Source organism: Tasmannia lanceolata, unplaced genomic scaffold, assembly GCF_043159265.1.
Source record: "Tasmannia lanceolata isolate RefF3 unplaced genomic scaffold, GAP_Taslan_0.1 ptg000012l, whole genome shotgun sequence".
In the NCBI taxonomy this organism is placed as follows: Eukaryota; Viridiplantae; Streptophyta; class Magnoliopsida; order Canellales; family Winteraceae; genus Tasmannia; species Tasmannia lanceolata.
The window spans coordinates 40,187,379-40,203,529 of NW_027518689.1; the positions used below are offsets into that span (position 1 = coordinate 40,187,379).

Genomic DNA, 16,151 nt, shown 5'->3' on the forward strand with positions numbered 1-16,151 from the left:
ACTCAACTTTTCTTTTCTTTTGTAATTTGCTCTAGGGAGCTTTTTGGGAATTGTATTAGCCTTTGACAGCTACTTGTAAAAGATAAGACAAGATGGGTTTGTACAATTATTATAAAACATGGTAGTGTGAACGTCACATGCTTGTGTATATCGTGTACATATACATAATCCGATCAGTAGATAGTCTTCCCGAACACATATTATAAAGGTATTCTTGTAAATTTGACTAGCCAAAGGGTTAGATAGTAGTATCCTTTCAAAACAAGGGATTTCTTTTGCAGGGAATCTGTGTGTTTAAAATCATGTCTATCACAGAAAAGTCCGTTCACTTTTTAACGACAAGAAGTGCAAGAAAGAAGAGAAAAAGAAGAGAAAAAAGCAGAAAAACAAGGGCGCAGGAGAAGAGGGAATATTTCAGGATTTCGAGGATTAAAGTTTGCAAACAAGTTGGAGAAGTAAAGCTCATCATTCTCATAGGATGAGATTTTCGAGATAGAACTCTCAAAACAAGTTGCGTAAAACTCAATCTTCAATTCTGCTTTTCATGGATTTAAAAAGGCTTAAGATACATCGTATCAACATCAAACATCGAGCAGTCTGAGAAGAAGTTAAGATGTGGGCGAAGTTGAGAGCTTCAACCATCTCTAAAGGTACGTTTATGGTGATTTCCTGTTGAAATGATCTATAGTTTGTTGGGTGGATAAGAAGTTCTAGGTTTGTTCGTTAAAAGATAGATATTTGTTTGTTAGGTAGAGATTTTCTTTCCTCTTGGTGGGTTTGGCAGGACCATTCCAGTTCATTAGAGGGTGAGTTTGGAATTGGATGTACACCTAAATTGCACATCATTTAGGATTTGTGAGCACACTCAAATAGACCCTTGTAGATGAATTGCAATCTCTTACACCAGTTCCGATTTGATTGGATGAACGATACAATATTTTTCTTATTCACGGTACTTTGTGATTGCACACATGCAAAGTATAGAAAAAAATAATAATGTTTTTTTTTCTTATGAGATGTTTTCTCATTGAAAGCATGCACAATGAATATTCGTTTGTGATATTTTTCTTTATGAAATATATTATTTTTTGCATGTTGGTAATAGAAAAAATTGGGAAGAAAAATATTATTTTGGGTCTCTTGTTGGTGGCCAACACAGTATTCAATCTTCATCAGGTAAGGATTTCATGGTGTTTTGGATCTTGGGAAAAGAAAAATATGGAAAACATAATTCCAGAGTTTAGTAATTTTGCAATTTTCCTTGAAAATCCTTAGAAAACGAGTTTAACAAACATTGAAAAATTCATTTTCCACCCAAGGAATTCGATTTTTTTTTTTTTTTTTTTGCGGGGAGGGGGGGGGGAGGGAAGCAATTGTCGATGCAAATGGTAATTCAGGGGAAAACTTAAGTCTTTCATAGGCATCTCTATTCCATTTCCTTCTATTTGTTTCTGAAATATTGAATCATGCATGGAATTTGAGTGGAAAGTAAAATGCCATGCAAAAATAGAAATTCACCCTTGATATATTATTTATTTTACTTATTCTGATTTGTTTTTTTTTTCTTTTTTCAATCAGGCGAGGAGATGCAAGGGAACACACAAAGCCGTAGCGTCAACGAGGAGTACCTAAATGCATTCAGAACCAATTCCTACGCCGAATTTTTCACTAAAGCCCAATTACTCGTCAGCGAGCACTCCAATTCCTCGTCCTACTCTTACACACAACTCTCCGAAATCCTCCTCGAACCCGGTCCAGAAACCGTAGCAAAATTCCTTGAATCGGCGACCTTTTATAAAAATGCCGATCTCAAATCTCTCGTACTCAATTACTTTGATATAAGCGCCGAAGCTTCCAAAATATGTAGCCACCTATTGCAGAGCATTAAACAAACCCAATCAAACTACCAATTTATACAGAGGGCACTAGAAATAATCAGTGATTCTTCTCCTGATCAATTCAATTATGGGATTTCCTGTCTAGATTCTTTTAATCACCTTAAGAACCCATTTTCTAATCTTAGCCAAAAACAATTCAAGCTGATCCATGAACGTTACTCTTCTATATTGCACCATCTAAAATCAAAGAGGAAGAAGGTCAAAAGGAAGATTAAGCTGATCAAATATTTCAAAAGAGGGTCTCAAATTTGTATTACGGCAGCTTGCGGCATGGCCGCCGTGGCCGCAATTGTTCTAGCCGTACACACGCTCTCCGGCTTAGTACTCGGACCCGCTCTATTTGGGGTCTCTCCAAAGTATTTGAAGAAGAAGTTTTCGAATTTTCGATTTTTAAGAAATGGGTTTCTTCGAAAATTGGTGGAGCAACTTGATGTGGCGGCAAAGGGAACTTATATTTTGAATAGGGATTTTGACACTCTGAGTCGACTCGTGGTCCGCCTTCATGATGAGATCGAGCATAATAAGTCCATAATACGGTTTTGTTTGGAGAGGAGGGGAGATAGATTCCCCCTAGAGGAAGTAGTGAAGGAGCTGAGGAAGAGTGATCTTGCATTTAGGAAACAAGTGGAGGAGCTCGAAGAGCATGTATATTTGTGCCTTGTCACCATTAATAGGGCTAGGGTTTTGGTGATTAAGGAAATGTCAACACCCTGCATAGGAGGTTAAGGGAGATAATGACGATGTAAATTCCTTATTTCATTCTTTAATTTTGTCTTAGTTATATACATATGTGTATTGGGGATAAAATATCAAGTGTGTGTCCCTAACAGGACACATGTAAGGTCCCTCCTACTTTTTATGGGGTAATTAATGATGAAAATTTTAATCTCTAAGGTGCCTCCTACTTTTTATGGGGTAATTAATGATGAAAATTTTAATATCTCTCTCTCCCTAACGGGACAAATGTAAGGTCCCTCCTACTTTTTATGGGGAATTAATGATGAAAATTTTGAATCTCTCTCTCTCTCTGCAAAGGGAAGCCATAATACACTAGAGGGGATTGGCCCACGGAAGAAAAGGTGGTTAATATATCCCTTCCCAAAAGTAAATGTTGTTTGTCATTTTAGTAGGATTTTTATAGGGCAGTGATAAATCGAGGTTAGAGAGAGACAGAGGAGACAGATAGACACATGGGGAGTCGATTTATCCATTTGGGGAGTCGATTTATCACTCCCCTTTTTATATGCTATTAAAATACCCGAGGCAATCAACATAAATGAACCAAAATGTGTTTATGTGCATCTGTGACGTGGCTACATCTCCAAGCCAATCAATCTATACCCTCGAGTTGGATAAGCATACATGCTTACCGGATTTAGTGGCTACATCTGACTATCTGAGTCATGATCAGAAATATTTTTTGAAATAATTTAGATCCACCAGACACGGTTCGGTCCGGCGTTTATGCTCAAATCCTGTCCGTTAAGAGGCCATCTCGATACACAGAATTTAGAATCTTGGATTTCCTTAAACTCTTGGATGGGAGATGAGAGAAGAAAGAGACCGTAGTTCTCGCCATTCTTTCCATATCGAGCAAAAGAGTGAGCTCATCCCGTGTTTCCAAGTTTTAGAATTCTTAGAGCTGGGGATAGCTTTCTAAAACATGAATTTCTTATTTGCTTAAATCCTGTCCATTTGTTATTAGCCTTTAATAGCGATTCTAATAACGAATAATGAAGAGTATCAACAGCCGATTATAAAAAGGAGTAAAACAAAGAGAGTAGTCCGATTATCAAAACAAGGGGTTGCGGAAATCATTGCCCATTTCTAGCCGTTAATGGCGATTCTAATATTTAGTTATTTACCTCGCAGATGCCACGTGCACTGTAGCGTAGATAGTAAGTTTACCAAAATCCAATTACTTCTCCCTTCTTTACATTGATGGCCCCGATCACCTCTACGTGCCACGTGTACAGTAGGCTTTAGATTAAAAAAATATAGGAAACTCCAATTTCGCCCTCGATTTACGCTCATTAGATCTCACCGGAATTACCGGTGATGGGAGGTTTTTTACTTGTCCTCAGTTTAAACTCTCTCTCTAAATTGTCCTTTCCAGATATATGACCGGTTGACCCACCTATTTTTTTAAGGGCCTTCTTCTTCCGTTATTTTTTTCCTACCTGTCCCAGGAAATGCTCTCTGTAAATACGGTCTCTTTATGCAATCCCCACGTATTTTCCTGTTTCTTTTTCTCAAGACCGTCTCATATTCTAGGGTTTACTGAAGGTTCCGTGTCTTGTTTCTTCTAAGAACGGTCATCTGATTTTTTAATACTCTGATGTTTCCAATTGTTTTGGAGTCTTTGAGAACTTCTTCTAGCATTTTTTTATACTCTTTGATGAACGAGGAAGATTCTAGGGTTTATTCGAGATTTTGAGTTGAAAAAAAGTTATAGAAGAACTTTCTTGCACAAAAAGCCTCTTTATCAGCTGTCGTTCTTTTACTTTTCAATATAATCGAGACGAGCGGTTTAAATTCTTGTGAAATCGATTTTTGTTGTAGTTGTTGAATGATATGAATTTTGATCTAGAAGGTCTGAAAACGTGTTTAACAGTCATTCAACGGTTTTTATTGACTGGTTGGTGGATAAAACAGAGACTTCTGGTTAGAATATATAGATAAAAAGCTTGAAGAATGTTTTGAAAATGTCTGGACATTGATTTGCCCTAGGGTTTAGAGTTCTACAGTGAAACGAGTCTTTTTTTTTAATGTCCGGTCTTGTACAGCGATTTGCGCGTAGCGCATTGGATTTTGGAGTTTCAGATGCTGATGAATTTAAATATTCGAAGCTACAATTAGATGAAATGGAAGAGAATGGACACACAGGTTTAGAAGATGAAGTGGTTTGCAGTATTGAGCGGGACGATTCAAGGGGAAAGGAGCGTGTTGATGATTCTGAAGGGGTAGGGATTTCTTATGTTGACAAAGAGTTAGATCGTTCATTTATTGGTGTGGAGGATCGGAAGGCTGATTCGTTGATAAGTTCTTTGGCTTTGGAGATTTCCAGATCGAAAGAGTTGCACAATGGTGCTTCTAGTCATTGTGGTTAGTTCTTACTTTAGTTATAGACTATTATAAAGGTTATTTTTTTTGACATTGATTGTGTTTGTGAGAACTTTGAAGCTAAGAATTATACGATGTTTTATAAAGAACAATATATTATGCATTCTGTATTACATAAAAGGCTTATAACTGATACAAAGAACTTATGATTTACGATTCAAATCCTACGATTCAATTAAATCGTATGGATTTCTATTTGAATCTCATGAATGAATCTTAATCTGCATGAATCTTGCGATTTTTTTTTCTTAAATCTTAGGATTCCATCATAAATCGTATAATTCATATCATTATGCTATTTATCCTAATTAAGTGTTGTATTAAAGAAAATAGGACTTTCTTTCGAAGGACCCCATTTCCTTTTGTATTAGAAGAATCCTACAAGAAACCCTCTTGTGAGAATGAAGAAGACAGAGAAGGATAAGGAGTTTGAACGAATCAAAACAGTTTGAAGCAGTCAAGTGCAATGCATGTGCTTGACGATATTACTTGCATTGAGGAAGGAGATGGCTAATTTTTTTTTTTAATGGTAAAGAGTTTCATTAAAGAGAGAGTTCCCAAGATACAAAAAAAATAATTACAATAAGCCATACAACTTAGGGCGGAAGGAAATAAAAAAGTTCAATGCTCTCCTTGGATACCCCCTCTCTAGCCAATTTGTCATCCTTCCCTTTAGCAGACTGTCTGACATGAGTGAAAGATATCGATGCCGACCCTAAATGATCTTGAATCTCTTCAAAGAAAGATGCAAATCTCCAAGGGACTCCCTGAGGATCACTAAGCCATCGAATACCATTAAGGGAATCTCCTTTTATCACCACCTTGTTCAAGTCCACATTCTGCAAACATTTAATTCCTTGATGGATCGCCCAGACTTCCGCCTCATTTGCATCTGCCACCCCAATTGGACCTCTAAAAGCCCATATGACTCTCCCTTCAGCATCCCTATGCAAGCCCCCAATCCCTGACTGATCGGGGTTTCCCATACGAGAGCCATCAAAGTTTAGTTTTAAAAAACCAGGGCCGGAGGAGACCATACTTGGACAATCTTGGGCTTAATGCTAGAGCCACAACAAATTTCTTTCCACCCATGGCATAACTCATATGCTGATACAAACTTAATGAGGACAACATCGGTGACTGACCAATTTTTTATAATTGATATTTTTCATTTGATGTTTGAGAATCCGAGAATTGTTATGATCTTGTATTTCAGATTATTTTTAAGATTATTACCCCATATGTCTGTGTTTGGATGGGAAATTAATGATTAGTATGTGACAAGTTTGTTAGCAAACAATTCTTATTATGATATTGAATAACTAGTCATGTAGATTTTATTTAAATTAATGGATTTGGAAGAAAATGTATAATTGACTATTTTATAATACTATTATTTAGGTTTTAAAGACACATTCCAAAGCAAACAATTCTTTCCATAGGACCCACAAGGTTGCTAGAAGGGACACATTCCAAAGCACTTTTCCTTTTTTCTTCCACGGAACCGCCGACCAACCTTCCAGCATGATCCTTGATCCTCCTCTCATGCTGGCTGGACCGGGGTATTATACTATTATTGTCATTTTCCATGCGATAAGGATCTCGTCTTGCTCATAAAGGATATTTCTGCCACCTGGGATGGTAGAAAACCCTTATTGCTAGCCATATCTTTTATCCAAAAATGATTTCAGATAATTACAAAAAACAAACAAGGGTAGTCAAATTTCCATAATTACATGCATGAAACCAGCTACAAACAGAAATTGAATAAGTTGACTTTGACTCATGTTACAGCAAGCAGTATCACCAGGACATTTTGAATAATGGGTCCACAATCATTTGGAATTAACTCTTCAAAACCTCATAGCTTTTGTTGTTGTATTTATTAATGGATCTAACTTTCTTCTCATTTTTCTTACTGTTTTTATAAATTAATTTCTTAATTTCATGTTTTAGCGGATGCATCCATATCTTCAACTCTCGAAGGTAGCTACATCGGGTTTGAGTCATGCAAGTTTAGATACGTTAATAAATACTACATGGTGGAATTTGGCTCAGTGAGCCACTTAGAGCTTTTCCTTATGGTTCATTCCTTTTCATGTTGATCTTCTTTGAAATTTTATAGAAGTGAGTGGTCTTTAAAGTTTTAGTCCTTATTCATAAATTAGACATGGAAAACAGTTGCTATGTGTTGAAAAAATAGGAAGGGAAAATTGAACCACACCGGACATAAAAGAACGCTATACCCTAGGGAAAATCAATGTCTATACAAGATCAAAACATTCTTCCAAACTTTTTATCACGATATTCTAACCAAAAGTTCCTGTTTTATCCACCAACCAATCATTCGCTGTTCTAGACTGGACATAAAAGATTCGTTCACTGTAGAACGCTATACCCTAGGGGAAATCAATGTCCAGACAAGATCAAAACATTCTCCCAAGCTTTTTATCACGATATTCTAACCAGAAGTTCCTGTTTTATCCACAATCCAGTCAATCAAAACTGTGGAATGACTGTTAGCAAACAATTCTTTCCATAGGACCCACAAGGTTGCTATAGGGACCCATTCCAAAGAACTTTTCCTTTTTTCTTCCATGGAACCACTGACCAACCTTCCAGCATGATCCTTGTCCCTCCCATGCCTTTTGGACCGGGGTATTATACTATTATTGTCATTTTCGATGCGATAAGGATCTCGTCTTGCTCATAAAGGATCTTTTGCAACATTATATTTTAGGGAAAAATGGGTGCTAGGTTTGAAAGAATGCGAAATCGATTTTTGCTGGTACCGAATTCAGACCGCCATGGAAGGAATCCTCTTAGCCTGAAAAACTGGTGAATTGTCTTACACCCTAAAATAGATTTCCATGGAAATCATCGGCCAATTCAAACTGCATTATTTCTATGGAAATCTATTTCCCATTGGAAGACTTATGCACACCCAAACGCTATCCAAGCGGAAGTTGATGGGGACCATCCTACGATCCATATTCTAATTTTAAGTGTCTTTTAGGTGTTTTTAAGTCTATTAAGTCATAGGAGGGCTACCACTGTATTTTTCCATTAAAATCACTTAAAGTGCTTTTAGTTACGATCATTAAAAAAGAAAGTCCTTTAAGTTATGCGTGTTCTAAATAGGTGCCATACATGTATTTCGAAAATTATAAGTCATTAAGTTATTAGAGGGTATTTTAGTCCAAAAGTGAGTTTTTTGTTTAGGATGTTAGAACTTTCTAGTTCTCTTTCTTTTCTTATATATATGTAGCCACATGTCACTTTTCTGGAATGATATGGGATGTAATGAATAAAGATTCTCTCTCTCTCTCTCTCTCTCTCTCTCTCTCTCTCTCTCTCTCTCGTGCAGATGTAATGCCTTTGGAAATGTGATGCTTCATATTATGTCAGTTTTCTATCCTTAAACTTATATTTCCCTCTTTCTTTTTCTTCTCTTTTCTCCCATCACTTTTCCCGGTTGGGTTTATAAACTGCTCTCTTTCTACCCCTATCTTTCTGATTTTCTTGATCTTGATCTTGATTCTCTACTCCCTTCTCTTTCTCTTGACTATTATGGATTCTCATCAGAATTTCACTTAGATCATGCATCCTCGTAGTTAAGAGTTGGCATCCAATTTAGGTGATTTTTTTTGTTTTGAAAGGAGTATTTTTCTCCTAGTATTTTTAAAGTAGTTTTCTTAGAACTATATATACCTATGTACACTCTAAATAAGTGTATTTAAAACTTCAAAAACTCATTTTAAGTTTGAAATGAAATTTATGTACAATTTTCTTCATAAACTTAACTCCTAAGGGTGTTGTAAGAGTAATCCCTAAAATTTGTAATCATTTAAAAAAGAAAATCCCTAAAATTTGTAGACCTAAAGTACATTTACGCTCCTTCCATAAATTTGTAACCCTATCTCTTCTTATGCATATCCAAGGCACTTCCAAGTTCCAATGACGCTTCCGTATCCAAGGCACTTCCAATGACGCTTCCTACATATTCCTCATGTTCATTTAATTTTGATGCTTTCCACATGCTTCCTCTTCGCTTTTCCTATCGCGCTTTTTGTGCTTTATCACTTCCTAATTCCACTTCCACTTCCTGTATCACTTCTTGCATTCACTTCCTTCTTTGGCAACTATCCCTTAGACTATGGAGAACTTGGTCGAGGGTGTCTTCCTTTTGGTTTTGGGAAGAAGCCATGTGATGCAAGCAATTGAAGGTATTCTTAATACTTCACTTTGATACCAAAATCAGTGTAGGACGATCTAGCTGTGATACCAAACTTGAATGTACAAAATCTCACAAGGTCAAAACAACAGTAATCTGCATATGAGGAAGATTCTTGACCTCAAAGAGGGCTTTTAGGTAGGTTTAGAAGTGTGCAAACACAGGTTGGGAAGTTGTAGATTTATGCTGGGATGGTGGGATGGTGTAGACTGTTGTGGTAGGGAATATAGGTGACAAAATGGGTGAAAATTAAGGAGTTGGTCCTAAAATAGGTGATAAGATTGGAAAAATATTCTCTAGTAGTTTGAGTACTCTGTTGCGATGAGGTGTTGCCATGATGTGTAGGGAATAGTAATATGCATATGAAGAAGATTCTTGACCTCAAAGAGGGCGTTTGGGTCAGTTTAGAGGTGTGCAGACACAGGTCGGGAAGTTGCAGAGATATATGCCGGGATGGTGTAGACTGTTTTGTAGGGAATATGATGTGGCCCAAAGGAGGAGAAATAGGAGGAGGGGAAAAGAGAAGAAGCATAGGAAGAGAAGAAGAAGAAAAGAAGAGAAGGGGAAGAGATTAGAAGCAAGAAGAGAAGACAAGAAATTAGAAGGGGATAAATAGAAGAAGAAGAATAAGAGAAGAAGAGAAAGGGGAGAAGAAGAGGGATAGGGGAGAATCTCAATTCTCAATTCTTTAATTCATCATCAAAATCTAAAAACTCTAATACATGAGGCCTATATATAGGCAACTAAAATAACCTGGATATAAAAAAAACATGGAAAATAAAATCCTTAAAAACTAAAACATGGAAATAAAAATCCTAAAAGTTTAATTGGCAAATATGCCACTTATTGGGTCTACAATACGCATCAGAATATGAGTGAAAAAGGGTGAAAATTAAGGGTTTGATCCTAAAATAAGTGATAAGATTGGAAAAATATTCTCTAGTGGTTTTGAGGCAATAAGTACTCTATTGCCATGAGGTGTAGGGTTCAAGACTGGTACAGGAAGAGAGGGAAGGCTTTAAAAAAATATTTCTACAAGGTTTATGATAAGTTTGGAGGGGTGCAAACATATGTTGGGAAGGTGTAGAAGGATGTCAGGAAGGTGTGAAAATAGTTTGGGGACAAAACGCAAGGGGCGCAGGGCATTGATGGGACCTATTTAAAACAAGCATAACTATAAGAACGTAAGTTATTTTGATGGAAATTGATGGAAAAGACTATATACCCCTTTATGACTTAAAAGACTCAAATAACACTCTAAAAGCTAAGTAAAACTCTTTTAACTCTAATGATGGGCGCCCATCTTCTTAACTCTTTGATTATTCATCTAATCTTGGATGGTCCCCCATCATACTCTCCCGCCTTACAGGACTTGACCATGTCGAGTATAATTGTCAGCATTATTGGTGGGAGTTCGTTAGCTTTGATCTTCGCATGCGTCGAATACAGTGTCGCTTCCAACAGACTTAGTATTTCCAGCATAGTATGCATGTCAAACAGTCATATCCGTTGATGAGTATTTCAATAAACTCTGTAAGTTTTACAGCCTTTGGTGGAATAAATGGCGCCGTGTCTGCTTTAGCATCACCATCCGCATCCTTTCGCACTAATAGAAGCTCTCGTAAATTCTGTTGAACTAGTTTTCTTTTCTAAGGTTCGTGGAATAAAGATTATTGCCATCCTTATCCTTGTGTAAAACACATGAATATGTATCGTCAGAACCAGCTTTGGATAACTATATTGTCGCTGGTTTGTTGCTTTAATTGCATGCTCTCCATATAAGGTATCAACAATGATTTTATCGGCACAAGCTCTCGACTCTGTGCAACATGTGGAGTCTCCAAGGCTAAATAAAGTGCATGAAAATCTTGCTGAGTACGATCTTCACGATCCAAGTGGGAAAACTATTTGATGGGGACATCAACAATGGGCGTGGATTCAAGGTTTACAAGCGCAGACGTGGACGAGACTGATGGTGGAGACTCTATCATGTGCCACAGACATGAGTGTCTTTTTTTATTATTTATTTTCTATTTTCGTCATTTTATGCATTAAATCTCATCCGTTTGGCATGTTTTTGGTATTATTAGAAAGGTTTTTCAATTACCTATCTAATGAGCCCAATATCACATGATTTGGATGTGATTTGAGCAAGTTATAAGTGTTTTTATGAAGTGTGATATATGTCTATTACGGGATTACTATTTTAGGTAAGTTTTTAACTTTATTTAGTTTACTTTGGATTAGATGAATGGTTGAGATTAGTTTCTTAGGTTTTAAGTAATCTTCTAGGGTTTCTTTTCTTATAAATACATCTTTTGAAAGCAATGTAAGGAATTTTTGAATGTTGAATAGAATTGACGTTTTGCTTGAAGCCAGAAATTTGGGCTTTCTTCTTCTCTCTTATTCTTATTGTTTGGAAACATTTTCACTTATCTATTCTCTTTTATTTCTTCAATCAAATCAGCACAAACAAAGTTAGTAAATCAGATTTTCTATTTTCTTTATTCTTGAACCGTAAAACTAGAAAAACCCAAAATCCCTTGTTCTTCAAGATCTTGTTTTGAGATTTTGAGGGATTGTTTAAGTGATTAAACCTCACCTAAAACTCACAAGAATCTCAACTTTCAAACATCTTTGTACCCTATTGCAAGTTCTTACCCTTTTCAAGTCCGGAACCCTTTTTTAAAGATCCGTAGCCTAAACGAACCATCAAATCAGAACCTAAACCCTAGAATAACCATTCTTTCACCTACCTAAACCCTTACCTAAGATCTGAACAATAATTTTCTTTAATTTCCAAATTTACAGAAATTACCAAAATACCCCTACGACCTAAATCTTGACTGTTTTGACCCAATTACTGCTGCTGGACATTTTTTTTTGTTTTCTCATTGATTATTATTAATATCTCTTCTAAGTTATAAAAATTGTTTCGTTTCGGTTTTCGTCTGAAAATTAGAATGAAATGACCCCTTTTTTTGTTTCGTTCTGCATTTAGGTTGAAACAGGAACGAAATTGACCGAAATCCGGAATTTCGTCCAAAATGACCTAAATTTGGGGAAAACAAGTTTTTTTCCTTTCTTCTCTCCTTATCTCTCCTTTGTTCCTTCTCTTCTTCTATCCTCCTATTATTTACATGTAAAGTCATTTAAGCAAATGTCTTTAAAATAAAGACATTTATGTAAGATTTACATGTAAATAAGGGGATACCCCCCATTTGAATCTATTAAAAATAGTTTCAAGATCCAAATCTAAAAGGAAAAAAAGTCAACTCTCAAGTTCTTGTACAAAATTCAAAAAAAGGGTCGGGTTAAAATCTTAACTTCCAAACGATAGGGTATTTTTCCTATTTTAAAAATTCATAAATTCTATCATGTCCAAACATTATTAAATCCCAGAAGTCCGGTAAAAAAATCCCATAATTTGGTCTCTAAATTTTTTTCCATCTTGCCAGGCACTAGTCTACGTTGTCAATGCACTGGTCAACACATTGGTCAACACAGGCATTGCAGTTGATAGTGATTTTCCTTTAAGTAAATTTTGGATCTTTTACATATTTGGTTCATTAAATTGTTTATTAGATTTTTCTGGCATTTTTTATTTTTTTATATTTTTAACTATTAAAGACAAATCCCTCCGTCGTAATTAGGGGTGTAAACGAGCCGAGCCGAGCTTGGCCAGGCTCGGCTCGGCTCGTTAAGCTCAAATGCTCGGCTCGGTCAGGCTCGGCCAGGCTCGCGAGCCGCTGGCGAGCTTTATCGAGCTTGGGTTTATCAAGCTTGCGTTATAAAGTTTCGCACAAATCGCAAATGTCGCTAGCAAAAGTAGATAAGAAAAAAAAGTAATCATTACAGATAAAAAGTAAAACGGATGAATTTATAAAGTTTAAAATGAAAAATTACCAAAAAAATGTAGTAAGTTATGACAATTAAGAAAAAAATACCAAAAAAGTTTAAAAGTTATGACATTTACGGGAAAAAATTAATTTCCACCGTTGATAAGCACCTGCAGTTGATGTTGACATGACATACGCACTTTTTTGCAGTTGATGTTGACATATGACGAGCCTTAACGAGCCGAGCCGAGCCGAGCCTGGCCTGACTCGGGCTCGGCTCGGCTCGTTAAGGATTCGAGCCGAGCTCGAGCGAGCCTCCGAGCCCGAGCCAAAATTGACACCCTTAGTCGTAATGGAATGAAAAGTTTCGAATGAAATCTGACCGAAATTACTGAAATGATATCAACGTTCCGTTCCGGTCACCAAAATGAAACGGCGAACGAAACGAAATTTACAACTTAGTTTCTCATGCTTTTGTTACATCTAATTGATAGGTCTTACATTATCTTTTTTTTTTCTTTTAATTGGTTACATATGTAGGCCTAGTTTCAGACTAATCATTCTATTATCAATTCATCTTACGAATCTTTATCGCTTTAATTGATTTGTATAAGGTTTAATTCATGCGCTTAATTATGATCTTTACAATTATTTATGCTATTTAGGTCTCATTATTGCTGCTGTCCAAGGAATACCTCATGGAGAGAAGTTATTTATAGGAGGAGATTTAAATGGGCATGTGGGAAGAACTAGTGGAGGTTTTGAGAGGGTTCATTGAGGACTGGATTTTGGCAATAGGAATGAGTCAGGAGAAGATATTTTGGAGTTCGTAGTGGCATATGATTTGATATTAACAAATACTTTTTTAAGAAAAAGAGATTCACAGTTGATAACCTTTAGCAGTGGCACCAACTGTAGCGTGATAGATTTTATCCTCGCTAGGAGAGAGGATAGAGCTGCGTGTAAAGATTGCAAAGTCATACCCGGGGAGTGTTTAGTCACACAACATAGGCTGATGGTATTGGATATATGCATTAAACGTTGGAAGAGAAAAGATAGAGATGTTAGACATCCGAGGACTAGTTGGTGGAATCTCCAAGGAGAAAAACTAAATATGTTTAAGGATAGACTGCTTAAGGAAGGACCTTGGAGTTGTGATGAAGGGACTGATATTATGTGGAATGAGATGTCTAGTTATATCAGGAAAGTGGCTAGAAGAGGTACTTGGAGAATTTAGAGGGAGTGGGCCGTCGTCTACGTGGTGGTGGAATGAGGAGGTCCAATAGGTGATTAGGTCTAAAAGGGAGTGTTATAAATGTTTGCATTAGTGTAAAAATGAGGAGAACAATGAGAAGTATAAATTGGCTAAAAAAGAAGCTAAGAAGGCAATAAGAGAAGCTACAGTCAAGGCCTATGACGATTTGTACCACATGTTAGGGATGAAAGAGCGTGAAAAAGATGTTTACAAGTTGGATGAAAGGAAGAGCAGGGACTAGAATCATATAAAATGCATCAAAGACGAGGTTCAAAGATTGTTAGTAAAGAAATTGAGGTTAAAGAAAGGTGGAGAAGTTACTTCGATAAGTTGTTTAATGGAGAACCCATAGAGAATTTGGGAGAACTTGATAATGCTTTTGATGATACAAACTGGAGGTTTGTCCGTAGAATCCGAACATCAGAGGTAAGAGTAGCTATGAAAAAGATGAAATTAGGTAAGGCTAAGGGGCATGATAGTATTCCTAGTGAGACTTGGAGATGCTTGCGTGATGTGGGTATGGTTTGGTTAACTAGATTATTTAACAATATTTTGAAGACTAAGAAGATGCCTGATGAGTGGAGGAAGAATACATTAGTACCTATTTATAGGAATAAAGGGGATGTCCAGAGTTGCACCAATTACCGAGGAATTAAGCTAATGAGTCATACCATGAACCTTTGAGAGAGGGTAATTGAGCATAGACTAAGAAAAGAGACTAAGGTGCCAGAGAATCAGTTTGGCTTCATGCCATGACGATCGACTATGGTAGCTATCTTCTTAATTAGGCGGTTAATGGAGAGATTTAGAGAAAATAAAAAGGATCTTCATATGGTTTTCATTGATTTGGAGAAAGCGTATGATAGGGTTCCCAGGAGTGTTATGTGGTGGGTCCTTGAAAGGAAAAAAGTGCCTGCTAAATATGTTAATATGATTAAGGATATGTATGATGGAGCAGTAACTAGTGTCAGAACTACAGATGGCACGTCTAATGAGTTTCCAATTACAATAGGACTACACCAAGGATCAGCTCTAAGCCCTTATCTTTTTACTAGTTATGGATGAACTTACGGAGGGTATCCAGGACGACGTGCCATGATGTATGTTATTTGCAGATGACATAGTATTAATTAACGAAACCAAAGCAGGAGTTAATGATAAGTTAGAGTTATGAAGAACTACTTTGGAATCCTAAGGTTTTAGATTGAGTAGGAATATGACAGAGTATATGGAGTGCAACTTTAATAATGTAAGGAGGCGGGGCGAGGATGTAGTAAATATGACTGGACAGGAGGTACCTAAGAGCGATATGTTTCACTATCTTAGTTCAACTCTACATAAGGGAGGAGATATTGAAGAGGATGTTAACCATAGAATAAGAGCAGGTTAATTGAAGTGGAAGCATGCTTCAGGAGTTCTGTGCGAACGTAAAATACCTACCAAGTTGAACTGTTGAAGGGAAAGTTTTATAAGACAGCTGTGAGGCTAGCCATGCTGTACGGCTCAGAATGTTGGGCTACCAAGAACTAGCATGTGCATAAGATGAGTGTAGCGGAGATGCGAATGCTTAGATGGATGTGCGGCCACACAAGATTAGATCGAATTAAAAATGAAGACATCCGTAAAAAGGTTGGGGGTGGCACCAATTGAGGAGAAGATGAGAGAGCACCGCTTAAGATGGTTTGGGCATATCCAACGTAGGCCTTTGGATGCTTCAGTGAGAAGAAGTGACTCGTGCCAAGTTGATGGAGTAAAAAGAGGTAGGGGCAGACCGAAAACAACTTGCGTAGAAACAGTTAGGA

At 36.9% G+C, this 16,151-nt stretch overlaps 2 protein-coding genes across 2 annotated transcripts in view; both read left to right on the top strand.

Annotated features, from left to right (window-relative positions):
- The first annotated feature begins 215 nt into the window (after window positions 1-215).
- LOC143887347 (UPF0496 protein At1g20180-like) lies at window positions 216-2,738 on the top strand. The gene is made up of 2 exons (XM_077391445.1): window positions 216-650; window positions 1,579-2,738. Exons 1-2 carry the CDS (start codon window positions 614-616, stop codon window positions 2,622-2,624), a joined length of 1,083 nt encoding a protein of 360 aa, XP_077247560.1. The 5' UTR covers window positions 216-613; the 3' UTR covers window positions 2,625-2,738.
- Window positions 2,739-4,080: 1,342 nt separating this feature from the next.
- The window catches only part of UGT80B1 (UDP-Glycosyltransferase superfamily protein), a 45,263-nt gene continuing 33,192 nt past the window's right edge, over window positions 4,081-16,151 (top strand). Inside the window, exon 1 of the mRNA XM_077392558.1 lies at window positions 4,081-5,003. Coding sequence (XP_077248673.1) covers window positions 4,667-5,003 — 337 coding nt within the window. The 5' untranslated portion in view covers window positions 4,081-4,666. The remainder of the gene's footprint in view (window positions 5,004-16,151) is intronic.

Bases quoted from the DNA above. Each gene is read 5' to 3' on its own strand.
- LOC143887347 (XM_077391445.1), top strand. From the start codon at position 614: ATGTGGGCGAAGTTGAGAGCTTCAACCATCTCTAAAG. The intron at 651-1,578 runs GTACGTTTATGG...TTTTTCAATCAG, and splicing joins AGCTTCAACCATCTCTAAAG to GCGAGGAGATGCAAGGGAAC.